This window comes from Sciurus vulgaris (assembly GCF_902686455.1).
Source record: "Sciurus vulgaris genome assembly, chromosome: 11".
NCBI classification, from domain to species: domain Eukaryota; kingdom Metazoa; phylum Chordata; class Mammalia; order Rodentia; family Sciuridae; genus Sciurus; species Sciurus vulgaris.
In genome coordinates, this window is record NC_136472.1 from 115156494 (window position 1) to 115175387 (window position 18894).

Sequence of the window (18894 nt, forward strand, 5' to 3'; positions counted from 1 at the left end):
CCAAATGGCACAGTTAAGCAGACGCTGCAGGATCCAGAGTCCGCCTCTTCACCCAGCTCGCTGTCGGGGTGCATGGCAGGGCAGGCATGTCTCCTCACAGCTTGTGGGTGTGAAGCGCCAGTGACCTGAAATTTAACGTTCTTTGGATGAGCTCCATCTGTTACCTGGAGAGAGTAAGGGCTCCGAGAAAGTGGACTGGACCAAGGAAAAGCCATGAACTGGGGAGATGAGGAAGACTGGACTGAAAAAGAAAGCTGAACAAGGACTCACAAAATAGGGGCGCTTCGAGGGCCACGTCCTCTTTCTTCGGTAGCCTCTGCTCATCTCGCACCTGACCTGGGTCAAGGCTGGGAGAGAACCCCAGCTTCATTCTCTCGGACCTAGGGCAGGAAAAAGACCGAGTGTGAGGTGAGGTATGATTTTGCAGACGCTTTTGAGAAATTCGCTGTGTCAGAAAAACTAAAAGACCAAACAAAACCCCTAAAAATCCAAGCCTGATTATTTCATCCACGTGGCAAAAGAACAAGCCAAAAAAAGAGGGGCGGGGGAAGAGTCTCGCGTCCCGCCCCTGCTGGGAGGAAGGGATTTGCTGTGAGGGCAAACTCCTGACACAGCCGGGGCGCGGCGGGGAGGGAGGGACACTGAGAGAGCCCTTTCCCACAAAGCCGCTGGCGGCGGTCCCCTCTCCCCGCCCCTCCCCCGGGCCGCCGCGGGCCCTTTAAGGGCCGAGAGGTGCGCGGTCTCTTTAAGGCAGGTCCCGGTGGTTTCTGTTTTCTGAAGGAAGTGACGGGGGGGTGGGATTGAATGAAAAGTGCAAAACAGTCTCGAGCGCCGGAGTCGGGGGCGCGGGAGCCGCGGCGCGGGGCGCCGTCTCGGAGTCGAGCCACCGGGGCGCGGCTGGGGGCAGCCCACGTGCGTCCGCGCCACGTCGCGGGCCACCTCGCCGCAGGCTCCCTCAGAAGAGCGGCCCCGGGCGCCCCGAACTAGCCCCTAACTCGGGGCCAAGTTTCCCAGCGCCTCTCCCCGCCCCCACGCGGCGCGCTAGGGCCGCGGCGGCCCCCGGGGATGCGCGCCCCGGGTCGCCGCGATGTCCCCACGACGCTGCCCGCGCTGCTGCTGCTGCTGCCGCTGCTGCTGGGATCACCGCGCGGCGTGGGCGCGGGGGCGGGCGCTCCCGCCGAGCTGCGGGTCCGCGTGCGGCTGCCGGACGGCCAGGTGACCGAGGAGAGCCTGCAGGCGGACAGCGACGCCGACAGCATCAGCCTGGAGATGCGCAAGCCCGACGGCACCCTGGTCTCCTTCACCGCCGACTTCAAGAAGGTGAGATCCCCTCGCTCGCCGGGTGGGACCTGCGAGCCCGGCGCCTCCCCGCCGGGGTCGCAGGCACACTTGAGTCTGCAGGTGGAAAAACCAGGACCAGGAGGGGAACGTGACTTGCCCAAGGTCTCGCAGGTTCTTCCCTACACCTCATTGCCCCACTCCCGAGCGGCCAGACCCACCGAACTGCTTTGCTGCCCCCTCCAGAGCTTCCAGCATTTCACCACTTGTCCCCGAGTACAGGCCCCCCTTCTCTTGCCCTGACCAGCTCTGTCCCACCTGCCTCCTCCAGCTGATCCTCCTTCAAGAGTTCATGTTAACAGCTGCTCCCTTCTAGAAGTAATCTCTCCAGAGGGGAAAATCCCAGGAGACTCATCAGGCGTCCTGGGTTCTTCCTGTGTTGCTGTGTGGTCTAGAGCAAGTCCCTTTGCTTCTCCGGCCTTGTTTCTCCCCTCTGTACAGGACAGTGAGGGCTCCCAGCCCTGACACTTTGAGATCCCTGAAGCACCTCTCCCCATTTCACTTTCCTGGGAAGAGCTGACTGTCCCTGCCCCTCCGAAACCAAGGAGGCGTTCTTCCTATTTGTCCTGGAAGACCAGGAAGCTTGCAGCTGGAGGACCTGGGGAGAGACCCCCAAGTGAGGCCCTTCATTCTGGAAGAGGTGTCACCCTTTACCCTGCCTGGCAGGGGCTGGCCAACCCCAAATTTTGGTCCGGATTAGGTGCAGGGGTCAGAGATGAGCCGCTACTCAATGCATGTGTGTGCTGTGGAGAGGACTGGAAGGGGCAGAGTGGAGGTGCTTGGGTGTTCAGGACATGAACCTGGAAGGGCATTGGGTGACTTAACAGTGACTGAGCAGCAGGAAATGGTGTTCAAAGGGAGTCTCCTGATCTCCTACCCTAGTAACAAAAGGCCCTGTGTAGCTCTGTCTCTGGGGGAGCACAGAAGTGCTGTGCAGAAGCCAGGGCTGACCACCTCGCTCCTCCCTCTTAGAGACGGGGAGCTGGCCTGGGACTTTGTGAGCATAGGGGCAGAATTTGGGAGTTGGCTAAGAACCCAATGAGATTGCCATGGACGGTAGGGGTCAGGAAGATTCAGTGGAAGGTGGAATAGGGGTAAGGCTCCACTGCTGATCTGTCCCAAGTTATCCCTGTCATAGGCCTTAGCTGATGGGGGGCGTCATCATAGATGGGAGAACTTGATGGTGTAACCTTACTCCTCCAGCCCTAGCTAGGCTCTCAGATGCAGGTAGGAAGAGATGAGTTTGTGTGAGGAGACAGGGAAGTTGATAGGGCCTGAACATCCCATGTCCACCTAATTTCAGGGGAATGTTATCAAGGATGTTCTGTGCTTGGAAAACCCAAAGTGGCTGAGTCCATCGGCAGTCAGGAATCTAATTCTCTTCTAAGCCCTTTGACCTTAAAGTTGGGCTTCAGGCCAGGCTGTATGTCTGGAAGGCCACCCTATTCACTGGCCAAATGCTGCGGCCACTCTGGAACCCTGGAGCTCTACTTGCCCATCCTTGGGACCTCTCCTGTGTCTAGGGCTGAGGCTGAGGCCAGGGCAGTGAAAGGCAACGGGCTGGGCAGGTGGTGGGTGGGGTTGTGCTTTATAGCCTCTAACTACAGCTGGAAGGTTTTTTATTGCTCTACCCCGAAGGGAGAGGAGAGGGAGAGCTCAGGTGACTGTAATAGGGGTGGTGGCTGGCTGTGGGGGTGGGGATCTGGGGCCTCGGGCTGAGCATATGGGGGACACCCGACTGCCCAGTTAGTGCACTTGAGTTGATGGCAAGTGTCTCATTTTAATCCTCAGAGTGGTTCAAACCTCCAGCCAGATTTCTGACGTCTGTTTTTCAGGTTAGCCTCTGACCCAGAAGCTGGCACTTCACACCCGCCCTTGGCATCTCCGATTTCATCAGCAAGGGAGGGAATTGGGAGTGGAAGGCACAAAAGGGAACCAGCTCCAAGGCCCCTTCAACTCCAGGCTTCTCACTTGGCCTGGGGCATTGGGGTGTACAGGGATTAGGGGGGAACAGTCTGCCCATCTTTGTCCACCATCTCCATCAGCCAAAACCGGCCCCAGTCCCTTGTGTCGCTGGCTCACTTCTCAAGGCCTCATACCTCATTGTCTGGCAGATTTCCACCACAAAGTTCTTTCTAGAAGTAATGATTTTCCCTGTAAGAAAAAGACTTGAAACTTGTGATGTTTGTGTTTCATGTACCAAACCCATTTTGGGGGTGGTTTGGGAAAAGTCCTGAATCCACTGGGGACAGTAATGTTTTCCATCTAATCACCTTTAGGAGAGACAGTCCTGACTGAGTGACACAGGCCTGGTTACCACTTCAGCTGGTTAGCTCTGGGCCAGCTCTTCATCTCTCTGAGCCCTCATTTCTTCATCTACATAAAGGGGTCAGTCACAGCCCCCTCCTGGCTATTGGCAACTGAAGAGGGTAGTACCCCCTTCATTCATTCTGCATCAGAGTACTGTGTTAAGTGCTCAGGAAGTAGAGAAGCTTTGCTTTGATAATTGCGACTCAAAACATTTAGCCATCAACGACCCTCCTAAGCCTGGGCTCAAAGGAGTTGAATGACTGACTTGAGATCACAAAGAAAAGTCAGTCCGAGAGAGAGACTCGAGTCCCTCATTATCACCTTGGAGCTCTTTGGAGAGCTGGCCAGTGCCTCTGGGCTGAAGTGATCATCCTTGTCCTAGCAGGACACAGGGGCACCGTGAATCTCCCTGTGCTGGACAGAACACGGCCTTGTCCAGCCCCCCTCTCTCCAGCTCCTTCCATCTCCCAGGTATGGTTCCAGCGCCATCAGACTGACGCCACTCTGCTATTGTGGACCTGCCACTGGAGCCCAGTCTCGATTTGCAGATTCCATGAAGCGTCAAACGGTTGTCATGCGTCACTACAGCAAGCCTTGCCGTAGGCTGACCGAGCCAAAGCTCTGAAAGAATGCCATGCTTTACTCAGAGCCAGGCTCCCAGGCTTTACTGCACTTTGGAATCACCTGGGGACTTTTGAAAATTTCCCATGCGTAGGCAGCACTCCATCCTCATTCAGTCAGAAGGTGGGCACAGACAGCTGTGTTTTTTAAAGAATTCCAGGTGATTGTAGTGGGGAGCAAAGTCTGGCAACCCCTGGCCTGGCTGCTCCAGGGAAGCAGAGGGGACCCGGAGGAAGAACCAGGTTAGACTGTTAGGTGAAAGTGAGCCCAAATCTGCCACGTGTTTGAAACCTAACACTCCACCTAGGGTTTGGCTTTGGTGCTGGGGGTGGAACGCAGGCTCTTAAGCCTGCTGAGCTTGTGTTCTACCACTTACCTACATCCATAGCCCCCCATGTGTTGTAGGCAGCATATATACTTTAGGCCTAATTCTCTGCCCTGGGTACTTGAACTTTAATTCCTAATATACACTCAACAGGCAATAATAGTCTTCTATATAATCCAGATCCTCTACATGTAATTAGACCTGTACGTTCATAACCATTGGGCATGTCTAATAACAGGCTTGTCACCATCCCCAGTCTCTTACCTGTTTGCTTGTCTCACAGCTCTCTTGACAGGAGCCCTTCCCCCAAGCTCCTGTCCCTGTCCAAGTTTTCATTTGCCTCTGTCCCCTAGTCTGAGTGTCCAAAAGCTGGGGAAAGGATGAGTCATGTTCCAGGCAGCCTGGTTTGGTGCTGGCCGGATGGGGAGGGTGGGGCTGAAAGATATGAAGAAAGTCATGTGTGACTGCATCAGGTGGGTGGGTACATGGGAGGGGAAGGAGACACTCCAAAAGTGAGGGAGGAGGGGACCATGGGGACCGTTGGACTGGAATCTTGGAGGAAACAGCCAAGATTAGGGAGGCACATGGCACTGCAGATCAGTTTGGCATCACAACAAAGGGACAGGGACCCAGGAAGATTGAAAACTTGAACTGTGCCCTGGGCACTGATGGGTAAGTGGGAGCCAGAGGAAAGAACTGTCCAGAGAGTGTCAGGGCTCCTGGTCTGGAAGCCATGAGACACAGTCAGTGAGAATGTGCAGGGTGCACCCAGCCATGGTGCTGCCTAAGCCTGTTTTTTCCAAGGGATCACACAGGTGTGGGACAGCAGAGGCTTTTGGGGCCCAGCATCCCCCTACCCAATGTTAGATCCCCTATGATTTGGCATGGAGGTATGTGGTGGAGAGGAAGTCTCCTTGGGGATCAGAGGGCAGAAGTGCTTTCAAGGGAGACCCAGAACTTTCTGGAGTGCAGGGCCTTTTCTTTTTTGAAGGACCACGTTTTCTGAGGTGCTGGGGATTCGAACCCAGGTCCGTGCGCATGCAAGGCAAGCGCTCTGCCAGCTGAGCTATTTGCCCACTCCCTATGCGGGGCCTTTTCTCAGGAATTTATGAGAAGTAGCCGGACAGGCTGGTGTATGTGGATCCCTTGTGTTTTACCTGTCCCTCCTCCGCACCTGAGGAACTCCTCCTTGTCTCAGGATCAGCAGTCCTGCCTGAAAAGTTCAAGTGCACTACCTATACCTTGGCCACCATCTCCCACCCCTGAGTGCTATGTCCCAGCAGGATACTAGTGAAAGACCCAGGCCAACCATGAACACCACCCCTGGAGACAATGGCATGAGACAGTGGGGAGAGGAAGAGGTGGAGCTCTTCCTCTCTGGCCCCACCCTGCAGAGACAGTGCTGAGTAAACTGGGATTGACACCCGTTCCCCAGACAGGCAGGCAGAGGGCCCAGCCTGAAGATGAGGATTGCCCACATGTCTGCCATCATTCACTGAGCAGTCCCTCAGGTCACACTCATGGCCTCTGTTGGTCATTACCACTGCATTGTGAAGCACAGATCACCTCCAGGGTACAGAGGTGCATACTGAGCTCAGTAGTCTCTGACAAGATCAAAAAGGTAATGATCCAGGATTATGACTCAGGAATCCCATCACGATAGCCCAACCTCCTGGACTTCTGTGGCACCCTGAGTGTGTCCTTCCAGAAGGCTGAAGGACCCTGAGGTGGGTTGAAGGGAGAAGAAGGATGCTGAGAAAATGTAGGAGCACAGGAACAAATCCACGAATTCTCTGTGTGGACTTGGGCTAGGTCCCTGCTCCCCAAGCTCATTTTGCCCAGTGGATCGGGTATAGAACCTTTGGCAGTGTGTAGGACTCTTCCTTCCCTGTATGACCTCTAGGGAGGGATGGATGGGCAGATGATTTTACAAAATAAGTCACGGATGGTATTGCTCACTCATTGTGTTCATTTTTCTGCCATTTACCAAATGTGCGACTTCACAAGTCTCTTAAGCTCTCTGAGCCCCAGACACCTTACCTTACCTGCAGCCAGGGACAACAGTGTGATGCTCAAGGCTGCCGGAAGTGACTGAGAGGACCTTTGCAGAGCAGAGGCTGGGGTAGTTGCCCTCGGAGTGCAACGCTAGTGCCAGGCAGCTAAGCAGGCCCCTCGGTCCCAGCTCTCCTTTCTCAGTGGGCGTTAAGCATAAGCTGTCTTTTTTCCTGTTCCAGGGACCAAAGCATCATGAGGAGCTTCTGTCCTTTAAGTTGGCAAATGTTTAAATGTTGGGGATTTAAATCAAGGGTGGAGAACAAGGAAGGCTGGAATCTAAGTGAGAGGGAAGTGTGGAGCCCCATCTCAGGAGCCCTGAGTCAGCAGGACAGTGGGGCGCACTTGATCCACATAAAGCCTCACATTGTTCCCTGGGGCACTCAGGATAGTGGTGACCTTTGGGATTTGGCTGACAGAGCATGAGGGGCTTTGGGAAGGGCTGTTGAATGGTGGCAGAGGGCACTTGTCCTGGCTAGTGGTTGCAGTAATATCTAGTAACAAGAAACCCCTGTCTAGGGCCTGACCCTGAGGTTGTGCAGCTTCTCGTGGTGGTGGGCACTGGTCTGGCTTTGGGTTGAGCACATCTGTCCCAATTCCTGTGAGAGAAACTGGCCAGGGTGCTCCTGTGTCTAGCATGGGGCTGGGAAGGATCCTGGCTGTCTCACCAGGCCAGTGTCTTCCTCCCTCTCCCTCTCCCCATCCCCAGCCCAGCGAAACTGGCTCCTCTCTAGCCATGAAGCAGCCCCAGCCAGGAGCAGAGGAATAAATATTTAGATTGGCTCAGCCTGGGCCTCAGAATCACGCGCTCTGGTGGTGATGGGAAGGAGACCAGGATGGCAGAGGACCCTCCCAGGAGACAGCAAGCACCAGCTGTCCAGGAGTAAGGGGGTTGGGAGGGGACAAGCTGCTTCATGAGGGCCCCTGCCCCGGGCGGGCACCGTGTGCAGTGGTGGGCTGGAGAGAGGCATAGGGAAAGGCATTTCTGACACCCTGATCCCCTTGGTTTCTCTCTGCCCTGGTGGTAGAAGGACTGACAGCAGAGTCTGAGACCAGGAGCCTTGCCACCCACTGCCCAAAAGCTAGGAGCTGGTGATGGGGAGGCAGCTAGGAATGGCAGCACAAAGGGCCAGAGAGGGCAAGGGGAGGCTGATGGGCTGAAGCTGAGGAGTGTGCAGCTGTGCGCCGTGTGCAGCAGGGTGAGGGGGCTGTTGGCAGGCCGCGGGTGAGACGGGGTGTGTGTGAGCTGGAGCTGAGATGCTGGCATGAGACCGAGGGGTTTCAGACAGGGAGGAGGGTGTTGGAGACTGAGGAAATGTGTGACCTGAGCCAAGAGAGGGTGGGAGAGACTGTCTCTGAGAGAAAGGGGTGAGGTGGCATCTCCTTGGGAGAGACTGAGGAGGCAGGAACCAGGTGAGCACCTGTGTAGGAGGAAGAGCAGGAGCCACTGGTGACAGTGGAAGTGGCTAGGAGGGGGCGAGATGGAGAACTAGCAGGTCTGTGTGAAAGATGGAAGATGTGTGGCCATGAGTGGGGACAGCAGGTGTAAGGCTGGCATGGGTTGGGATTAGACTTGCCTATGCATAACATAAAACTCCGATAACAGTGGATGAAGCAAAAAAGTGTGTTGCCCACTTTGCAGTCTTATCTGTGTCTGGAAGATAGCCATGTGGGCCCGTGTGCCGCGGGCCTCCCTCTGCAGTGCTGCCTCCCCTCCCTCCAGGAGCCTTTCCCTGGGGCCTCTCGCCAGGGAGGCATGGAGGACTTAGCACTGGGCATTTGTGGCCCAAGTGCTTTTCCGGGGCAGCTCTGTGCCATCTCTTACATGTTCACCTGGAACCCCAGCACAGCTGAGCCAAAGCTGTCTTCTCTTTGGGACGGAGATGGCGTGGCAGGGGGAGGGCAGAGAGACATGGAGTATCTAAAGCAGGCTAAGCAGGGAGCTTGGGAGAGTGTGAAGGTCACCAGACTGAGAGTTGAGAGGTCTGGACTTCTGGTCCTGGCCCTGCGGCTGTGTAACTTGTGAAGGTCACTTTCCCTGCTGGAACCTCATTGGGCCGTGAAGTAGATGATCCCATAAACCTTCTGGAAACCAAAATAGCAACTGTAGGACTTCCAGCCTGTAGGAGCCCAGCTATAGGCAAGGCCAATAAGAGATGATCTGAGGGGCTTGTTGGTTGAGGGGATTGACTGCCCTACGTAATCCATTTGCTCACCTAGCCACCAAGGGTGGAACCCAGCTCTGTGCCAGACCCTGGGGCTACGGCATAAATAAGCTGAAGCCAATACACTTGAGCCAGGGTCAGATCAGCAAGGGACTGGATCACTTGTTGCCTGGGCAGGAGATGTAGAATGAGGACAGAGACCCACTGCACATAAAATATTGCAGCCTCAGGAAGTCGTATTCCTAAACCGAGTGTGGAAGGCAAGACAAGTAAGGTGGGCAGTCCCAACACTGGCCCTGGTGGCAGGGGTGGCTTCCTGGAGACTGGTGTGGGCAGCATCAGGGACAAGCCTGAGCAGGTAGTACGTGACTGAGGCTAAAACAGGGTAGACAGATGGGCACAGGGCATCCCAGCAGAGGAATCACTCATGGAAAGGCCCAAGGGGTGACATGGTAGAGCTCATTCTGGGAACTGTAGTCTCTTTGCCTCAGTGTGGGGCTATGCAAGAGTTGCTGTGGGCAGGAGTGGGGGGGGGGCGGGCAGGGGGGTGCAACCTCCGGCGGTGCACTTATGGCGAGAACAAAGGGCGTCTTGAAGGGCATTAGGCAGCTAGGTGAGAGCATGGAGGGATGGTGGGGGGGTTAGGAGACCCCCATACTTCCCTCTCTTCTGTAAATACCCCCCCTTTTTACTGAAAGGCCCTCTCCTCCCTCCCTCCACCCAGCCTCATCCTTTGCCTCCATAGCACTTAGCGTAAACTTCAACCTTCAGGCTTATTGAACTGCATGGACGTCAGTTGTCAGATATCAGCCTCTCCTGGGACTCCCCTAATTGCAGGGGCCTTTTTCTTGGCCTTGGCTATTCCTCTGCCCAGCCTGGTGCTTGTGAAAGTCCTGCCTTTTCACTAATGTGCTGGCTACTTGCAAGCCACAGAGGACTCCTCCAACTTGTCTGGGCCTCCAGTGCATCTATAAGGGGAGAAATCTTCACTGCTTTTCAGGCTGGGAGTAGGTTACAGTGGGAGTGAGGCAAGCAAAGGTGAGGGCTTGCAGCCACAGAGGGAAACCGAGTCCAGCCCACTGAGTCCTGAGAACTTTCACTCATCTGTCCCTTACTGCAATCCCTCAAGGTAGCAACTGCTGTTTTGCTCACTTTGCAGATGTGGAAACTATGGTGCAGAGAGCTTAAGCAAGTTCCCCTAAGGATATGTGGCTAGTGGTGGCAAGGCCAGGATTTGGAATCTTTGCACTACTGTGTTGGCCTGGAGCCTACCAACTCTTTATTACGACTACAGACAAGGACTTTAGCAAACACTGTCTCCGGGGCACACCTGCCATGCCCTGCACACACCCAGGTTCTGGCCCTGGTTGTTGTATGCTCCCATTTTTCCTGATGGACTCGAGGTTCCTGGTTACTCATAGGAGAAGAAACCCTGTGAAGCCCTCCTGTCCTGGGAGTCCAGCCTGAGGTACTTGCTTCCAGCCCCTGCCATGGGCTCTTACCCAGTTATGCCATCTGCCATGGACTCTAGGCCACATTTGGGTGAATTATCCCAGGGGACTCCTGAGTGACAAGGAAAGCTGGGAGCCAGGTTTCTATCTGGCCAGATGTTCTCAAAGCTGGGGGACTTCTTCACCCTGTCCTTCCATTTGTTCTGGAGGAAAGGAAGCCCTGGAACTTTGCTAGTAAGTCAGATGTAGGGAGTAGGTGGAAGGGACACAGGTCAGGATAACGGAGCCCTATAACCTAAGACTCAGATTTAGAGACTGGGGCTGCCCACTCCCTCCCTGAGGCCAGCAAGGGAATGTGGTTTTCAAGAGGAAGAACTAAAAAGATAGGAGAATTCAGAGTGTAGAGGTCTTGAATGGGGCGGGCAGGTGAGTTAGAAGGATATTCCTGCCTCATTTCCTTTTATTTGCATGATTTGTTTGTCACTCAGCGTGAGCAGGGGCTGCCACATTCCCAGGCACGTGTTTGAAGACTTATGGGCTCCTGCCAGATGGGCATGACAAGAAAAAGGAACTGAGTTCTAATCCTGCCTCTGCCACTCTAGCTGAGTGACCACCAAAAGACCACACCTCCCCTGTGGGCCTGAGCCTGTTTTTTTAGCTGAACATCAGAGTGACCGGCCTCATTGATTAGAAGGCAAGTGTGCATCGTGGTTAAGAGAGCTCTGGCTTTAGACTCAGACTAGACTGCCTGGGTGAAAACCCTGGATGCCTTTTCTCACAGCCCATGACCTTGATCAAGTTACCCACTCCAAACTTGGTAATAGTCAAAGTTCTGCCTTCTCTTGTGCAAGGATTTTGATCCTGTTTGATCCATAATAATTATTTCTCCCTTCCAGTTAGAGACTTCAGTAACTCTTTGTCCTGCACAAACAGGTAGAGAGAGGAACTCTTCTGTCTCAATGAGAAATTCTTGTTCCCTCTCTCCTCCTGTCAGGTTCCCATTTTTGTAGCATTTTTGTTGTCTTTGCTATTATTGTTTAATATAGACATGGTGGGGGCAGTTCAAACAGAGTTCTTTCACCCTTTGATCTAAAAACTCAAATACATTTTCCTGCTAGTGATGGGCAGGTGATGTTACCAAGTGGTGAGACCCTTTAGCAGTCCTCAGACCACAGGGTGGTACACATGCAATGGAGAAGACATGAACATCCAGATAGGGGGTGTGTGTGTGTGTGTGTATGTAGTGTGTGTTCTATGTAGTTATATATGACAGCAGAATGCATTTTGATTCATTGTACACAAATGGAGTGCAACTTTTAATTTCTCTGGTTGTACACAATGTAGAGTCACACCATTTGTGTAATCATACATGTACAACAGGGTAATGATGTTTGTCTCATTCCGCCATCTTTCCTCCCCCCCCCACCCCCTTTCCTCATTCCCCTGCTACACAATCCAACTTTCCTCCATTCTTCCCTACCCACCCACACCACATAGGGTTTGTTTTAAAACAAATACCAGGGGGTGAAAATACCAGAGAGGTAGATTTTGGATCCCTCCTGGGGGTTTCAGTCAGGGACATATGCCTGATTCGTTTCTGGCAGGGAAATCTGGTGTTGAGTCTCACCTGGCAGGAATTGGGCCCAAAGTGGAATATGCTACCAGTGTCCTCACCTCCAGTGTCCCCTCAGCCGACCTGAGTGAATGAAAGATCAGATGACCCAGGCTGGCAGGAAAAGGAGATGCCAGCATTGTGACCCACGAAGGAATTTCCTGTCAAGGGGAAGTAGAGTTCTGATTCACCGTCTCCACATCTCTGGGATCATAAGGAACCTAATGGAATCTTTCTCATCAGCTGGTCCTCAGTTTCCCTTTCTGGAAAATCAACCTATATACTCCCATGCCTCATTGTTCCAGAAATCATTTGCAGCAAAAGGAAGTAAGAGAAACCCTGTAGAGTTACAGGATTGCAGAAGCACCTGGGACTTCAGAGACCATAGGCAGCCATTTGTTTCAGATCATCTGCAGCCTTTACCAGTCACTGCAGTGGTGACAGTAACCACAACTAGCCCGTGCTGAGTGCTCACTGCTTCCAGGTGACAACCTATCAGCAAATGTGTTCTTCCTGTTTCACAAGTGAAGCTTAGAGAAGTTGGGGGTAGCCTAGGCACCAGCTAATACATTGCAGCTCTGGGGTGGAAAGTGGGCCCCTTCTGTCTGCACCTAGAACACTTGGACCTATTCTCAAAATCCTTGTGCTCTACCAGGTGTATTATACGCACTGAATGAACCGGGCTCTCTCAGGAGGGCTGCCCCAGGCACAAGTATTGAAATAATGACTGCCCAAGGCTGTATATAAATGCCTGTCCAGAGACAGCGGGGTTCCAAGCCAACAGTCATGGAAGCCTGGGTGTCTCCATGGCAGGAGGGGCCTTGACAAATACAAACCGCTTCTGACTGGGACTTGCTAACTTCTCACTGGGAACAGAGTTAGCCAAGGCACAGAGAGGGCTGAGAACTGGAGGGTTGGGGAGCAAGAAGTACAGGTAGGGGGGAGCATAGGGTCCCAGCCTCAGCCAGATTGGAAAAGGGGCCCTTTTCCCTCTGCCCCACTATATTCCCCCATTCATTCAGTGAGTCAGTAACAGGAAGGAGCTCTTGGCCTGCTGATCATGCCATTAGTACCCCCTAGGGAAAGGGGAAGTGGAGGGGAAAGGTGAGCCATCCCAGCTCCCTCTGACGGGAAGGGAAGCAGCAACAGCTGCAGCCTGCTGTCTCTGCCCTGGACACAGCCCTGCCCCCACTAACCCTAAAACAGGAGGCGGGTGGCCAGGAGCCTGGCTAATCAGATATACCAGGACCAATTGGAGATATGTCCCCAAGCCTGCGAAATAAGGTCAGAGAGAAGCTCTGGAATCTGACTTGTGAACATACAAACCCACCCCAATGATGCTCTGGTCAGGTGGGGGCAGTGGCTCCATCCAGTGGAATCCTCAGCTCTGAACAAACCAGGTGCCAAAAAGAGGTGCCGTTGGGCTGGGAATGTAGCTCAGCGGTAGAGCACTTTCCTCACATGCACAAGGCCCTGGGTTTGATCCCCAGCACTGCAAAAAAGAAAAAGAAAAAAAAAAAAAAAAGAGGTTAAAAGATGCTGTCTTCTTCAAGGCAAAGCTCCATACTGTCAGAGTTCTTTGTTTCCTGAATTTTTTTTTTTTTTTTTTTTTGATACCATGGACTGAACCCAGGGGTGCTTAACCACTGAGCCACATCCCCAGCCCTTTTTATATTTTAATTAGAGACAGGGTCTCATTAAGTCGCTTAGGACCGCACTAAATTGCTGAGGTTGGTTTTGAACCTGCCATTCTCCTGCCTCAGCCTCTCAAGCCTCTGTTATAGGTATGCACTACCATGTCCAGCTAACGGTTCTTTTTTATTGGTTTACTTTGTCAATTTTCCAGAAAGCTTTGGAACACTTGGGTGGGGTCTTTCTTTTAAGTCACAGGATTAAATGGAAAAGATAAAGTCCTAAGGCAGAGGAGGAAGGTGTCTATTGTGGGTACCCAGGTACCCTCCTCTCCAGGGTTTGAGCTGAGTACTGGATAGTCTGGGGTGGAAACCCCCTCCCTCCAGCTGGTGTCCCATCCTCCTGCTCTTCCCCTTCAGGATGTAAAGATCTTCCGAGCCCTTATCCTGGGGGAGCTGGAAAAGGGGCAGAATCAGTTCCAAGCCCTCTGCTTTGTGACCCGACTGCACCACAATGAGATCATCCCCAGTGAGGCCATGGCCAAACTGCGGCAGGTAAGTGCCCACCCTCACCACCCTGGCCAGTTGCTGACCCAGAGTCCCCAACCCAGCCTCCGCTCAGGTCCTCTGATCGCTGCTCCTGACCCATTGCCCCTGACCCACCTTAGCCTTCACTTGGACCCTGAACCCCTAATTTTACCCCAGGCTAAACTGACCCCAAAACCCCAGATTACTAATCTGCACTGAACCTCAACTCCCAGATTATCTGGCCCCTGGCCCAGGTCTTCCCAAGTATGAAAGGTTAGCCCTAAAGTCAGATTTGGGTATCACATCTTTTTTTTTGGACTGGGGATTGAACCCCAGGGTGCTTAACCACTGAGCCACATCCCAGCTCTTTGTATATGTATATTAAGAGACAGGGTCTCACTAAGTTGCTGAGGCTGGCTTGGAACTTGCAATCCTCTTGCCTCAGCCTCCCAACCCACTGGGATTAAAGGTGTGCACCACAACACCCGGCAAGTGTCACATCTTCTGTATCCCTCATTAGCTGGTGACACCGGACACATTAGCTCTCCCTTAGAGCCTCAGTTCTCTTGCTAAGAGAATGAGTTATGAGCGAGAATGTAGTGGAAATATGCATGTCACATGCTCAGCATGGCAGTCACAGTCCTTCAACCTGCTGACCAGCTACTGGCCCCTCCCGAGACCCCTGTTCTCTGCCAGCTTCATCTGAACTCCCTGGCCTACCAGCAGGCCTGCCCCATGACCTCTGCCCCTCCCTTTCCCTTCCCTTTTGCCTGCCCTTCCCAGAGAGACTCAGTTCCCTGGGTGTGCACAGCACATGACCAGGGCTGGGTGTAGCTTGGTGGCAGAGCACTTGCCTTCCAACCCAGCACTGCAACAGCAGCAGCAGCAACAACAACAACAACAAAGTACGTGACCCGAGAGGTCATTTACCCTGGGTCAACTAGTAGCCTGGCCTGCCTACCTCCACCTCCCATCAGGCCCCAGCGGTCAGCTGGAGAGCAGTTCATTCTGGATAGAAGCTGCAAGGCCGGTCTGCCCCTGCAGCTGCAGGGGTGGGGCTGGGTGCCCCTTGACTGCCATCCTGGGCTCACCTGGCTCTCAGGGATCAGGGGAGATCTGGGCTGGGAGCACTCTGAGGCCAGGTAGGAGTGGCTCCTGTCCTCTACGCACAGAAAAACCCACGAGCAGTGCGGCAGGCCGAGGAGGTGCGGGGCCTGGAGCAGCTGCACATGGACATCGCAGTGAACTTCAGCCAGGGTGGCCTGCTGAGTCCCCATCTTCACAACGTATGCGCTGAGGCTGCAGATGCCATTTACACCCGCCAGGAGGATGTCCGGTTCTGGCTAGAGCAAGGTCAGTTGGACGCTGGGCCCTGTCTGCTGCACAGCAGAGGGAAGGGGGCCGGGGGACATCACAGATGGTGGAAGGGGCACCATGCTGAGGGGCTCCTTCATTTGTTCAGGAGATGTTTATTGAGCACCTGCAGAGATGAGTCAACCTAGGGATCAGAGATGTAGACGCCTAATTCCTGTTCCGAGGAGCTTCCTGGGCAGGGCTGGCGGCATGAGGGACTAGATTCATAAAGCTTCGAGTGTGCCAGAGTGCTCTAATGATGAGCTCCAGGCACTGGGGTGGAACCTCTAAGCCAGGCTGTGATCAGTCAGGGAAGGCTTCCTAGAGGAAGTGGTTCCTGTGTAGCCATCGGTGTCATCCGGATGAAAGGGACTCATCCCAGGAGGGACACAGGGACTGCCAAGCCCTTCAGAGGGAGATTCTCCAACACTCCTCCTATCCCTGCTCTTAGCACACAGCCCTTCTGTTATGGGACGGGGCCACAGACACCTGTTCCTCCCTGCCCGCCTCTGCTGCTGACTCCCAGAAATCAGCTTCAAGCCATCCCTGGTGCCAGTGTCTCCCACCCTGACCCCTGGGACCTCCCCCCAGCTCTGTGTGGTCCCTGTGCCTTTCCCAGGATTGCCCTCAGGGCCTCTGTGTGGAAGGGACAGAAAAACCTCACCGTTCCAGCTCCCGGCCCCTGATCCTTCCCTGCAGCCTGCTGAGCACTAGAGAAACCCTGCTGTTCCCTGGGCCGGGCTGGATCTGGAGGTGCTCTAGAGCCAGCCGTGCTTGGCTCACCAGTCCTCCATGGGCCGCACCCCAAACTAAGTGCAAACCTGACACTAACATCCCATAGAAGCTGGGCCCCCTGACAGTCACTGAGCCAAGCCTGGGCCAGCCCCTGTTGTCTCCTCATCTGTGGGCATGTTTGGCTGTCCTCTTCCTGCCTGACCCTACTCGGACACCATCTCCCTTAAGAAGCCTTCCTAATTTCCTCCCCAGTCTCCCCAACACCTCTCTTTTGGCACACGCCAGTACAGTGATGTTTTAAAGCCAAGTGCAACCCTGAAGTAGTCAGACCTGGTTCCAGTCCTGACTCCTCTTTTACTGTGTGGTCTCTGCCACATCATTAAATTCTCTGGGTGCCAGTTTTCTTTTACTGTCTTTTTTTCTTTTTGCTTTTTCTTTTAATACCAAGGATTGGAGCCACATCCCCAGTCCTTCTTTCTATTTCATTCAGAGACAGGGTCTCACTAAGTTGCTGAGCCTGGCTTTGTACTTGCAATCCTCCTGCCTCAGCTTCCTGAACCACTGGGATTACAGGCATGTGCCACTGTGCCTGGCTCTGGGCCAGTTTTCTAATCTGTGAAACAGGGGCGACAGTGCTTAGTTCATGGGGTGAAGGAAAGAGGTACTGAATGTAGAATACCTGGCACACACTTGGGACTCAGTGGATGAGGGTGATTGTTACTCGGTGCCTCCCACGTACCTCTGCATCCCCCTGGCACCCTTGGGATTGGGGTGACTGAAGAGGCCGAGAGGGGAGGGGCTGCGGCCCAAGGCTAGCATGCCCCTTCCCCTCCCTTCTCATCCTTGCCTTTCTCCCCCAGGTGTGGACAGCTCTGTCTTCGAGGCTCTGCCCAAGGCGTCTGAGCAGATGGAACTGCTGCGCTGCAGGCTGGTGGGAGACCGTGGGAAGCCCTGCACTTGCCGCTACGGCCTGAGCCTGGCCTGGTACCCCTGCATGCTCAAGTACTGCCACAGCCGCGAGCGGCCCGCGCCCTACAAGTGTGGCATCCGCAGCTGCCAGAAGAACTATAGCTTTGACTTCTATGTGCCCCAGAGGCAACTGTGTCTCTGGGATGAGGACCCCTAGCAGGGCTGCTCGGGGCCCTGCCACCAGAGGAGGTGGCAACCCCACCTGAGGCCTTATTTCCCTTCCCACACCCTGGCCCTGAAGCCTGGGCCTGCCTGCCTCTCGTGTGACTGTGAACGGGGTGCCCACAGCAGGGCGACTCAGGAAGGCAGCCCCCTCCCACCCTGTGCCTTCCTTGGGGGCAGAGGGGACAAAACCAGTTCTCCAAACTTGCCCCCTCTCATCTCCCCTGAAGTGTTCACTTTCAAGCAACCAAAATGTGACCGCCTGAGATTCAGCTCTTCAAAGGCTTAGACCCTAAAAGGAGGCTCTGCCTATTAACCTGTCTCCCCACTCATGTGCAGAAGGAGCTGGCCTCGCCACCCCTTCCTGTTCCCCACCAACGAAAGGATCTTTACCCCCAAAGAGGGAGCTCTTGGGGACCTATGTCACACCCCCTGTGCCCGATCACATGCATTCTTCTTCCCAAAAGGGCGGGCCATGTGTGGGGCTGAGCAGACACCTCCCACGCTTGATGCTGACCACATGTGCCTTTCCCCAGACCTGGACTTTGCCCCTAGAGTGGGCACCTGCTCTTCTTCCCTCTAAACAGAAATATTTTTGTAAGCTTCTGGGGCAGGAAGGGAGTATGAAGTACAAGGAAAACTTGAATTCCAGATTTTTAATACAAAGTATTTATCATTTGTACCAGAAATAAAAGTTTTAAGTTTTTACTTGACACGCTAGACCCAGATTGGAGAAAAATTTTATCCAGTACTGCCACCTGGTGTCAGAATTGTCCTCCTATATGATCAGTGACCCATTTGGGAACAGCATCTTCTAAAAGCACCTACTGGGTGTTCTGTCATTTGGAGAAGGGGCAGGTATCAGGGAGGGTGTTACCAGGGAAGGATAGAATAAAACTTGTGCACTCAAGAGGTTGAGAGGCAGGGGGTTGGGGGTGTGATTTAGTGGTAATGCATTTGCCTAGTATGTGCCGGGCCCTAGGCTCCAGCCCCAGCATTGAAAAAAAAAAAGACAAAAATGAGACTCTGGAACCAGCCATCCTGCTGTGCAATCTTGGGTCAAGTTACCTTATTCTCTGGCCTCAGTGATAACATGAAACTAATTTGTAAGATTTAAAGTGAATCCATCCGTGTCAAGTGCCTATCACTAAGTGATTGTCCTTAGCCATTATTATTAATATGGCTACTATGAGTGAAAAGATCAGATGTCGCCTCATCTGTGAACCTGAGACTACCAAAGCAGACATGAAAGGCTCTTCACTTCCCTAGCATCTTCCAGGATTAAAAGGCTGTAACAGGAAATGCTGGGCAGGTGCTGGCAGCTTCCAGAAGGAGAGATGTGCAGCCTGGGTTTAGTGGGGAAGGCTTCTTGGAAGATATGGGTGTTGGTTGAGGCTGAAAGATGACAAGTTGAGCCAGGTGGAGGCAGGAGGATTTCATGGGTCCTGCAGAGAACCCAGCTCCGTAGGAGGGAGCATGCAGGGTCCCCATCCTTCCTCCAAGGTCTTGAGGAGGAAGCAGGTTTGGGGCGCTATCCCTCTACCTGTTCCTTCATCTCTAGAACAGGCTGTGTGCAGAAGAGAGTGTTGGTGAGAAGCCAGACTTTCTTGGCTGTGGTCAAGTGGAGCGTCCTTGGGGATAG

General features: G+C 53.8%; 1 protein-coding gene across 1 annotated transcript; it reads left to right on the forward strand.

Moving 5' to 3' along the window:
* Nucleotides 1-827: 827 nt before the first annotated feature.
* On the forward strand, nt 828-17965 carry OAF (out at first homolog). The gene is made up of 4 exons (XM_079103893.1): nt 828-1320; nt 13926-14060; nt 15206-15386; nt 16982-17965. The coding sequence occupies exons 1-4, from the start codon at nt 1066-1068 to the stop codon at nt 17245-17247; spliced, it is 837 nt and encodes a 278-aa protein (XP_078960019.1). The 5' UTR covers nt 828-1065; the 3' UTR covers nt 17248-17965.
* The last annotated feature ends 929 nt before the right edge of the window (nt 17966-18894 follow it).

What these genes read in the sequence shown, in the direction of transcription:
- OAF (XM_079103893.1), top strand. Translation starts at nt 1,066, where the DNA reads ATGCGCGCCCCGGGTCGCCGCGATGTCCCCACGACGCTGCCCGCGCTG. An exon ending in TCACCGCCGACTTCAAGAAG is followed by an intron (nt 1,321 to 13,925) that starts GTGAGATCCCCT and finishes CTTCCCCTTCAG; the next exon opens with GATGTAAAGATCTTCCGAGC. An exon ending in CCATGGCCAAACTGCGGCAG is followed by an intron (nt 14,061 to 15,205) that starts GTAAGTGCCCAC and finishes CTCTACGCACAG; the next exon opens with AAAAACCCACGAGCAGTGCG.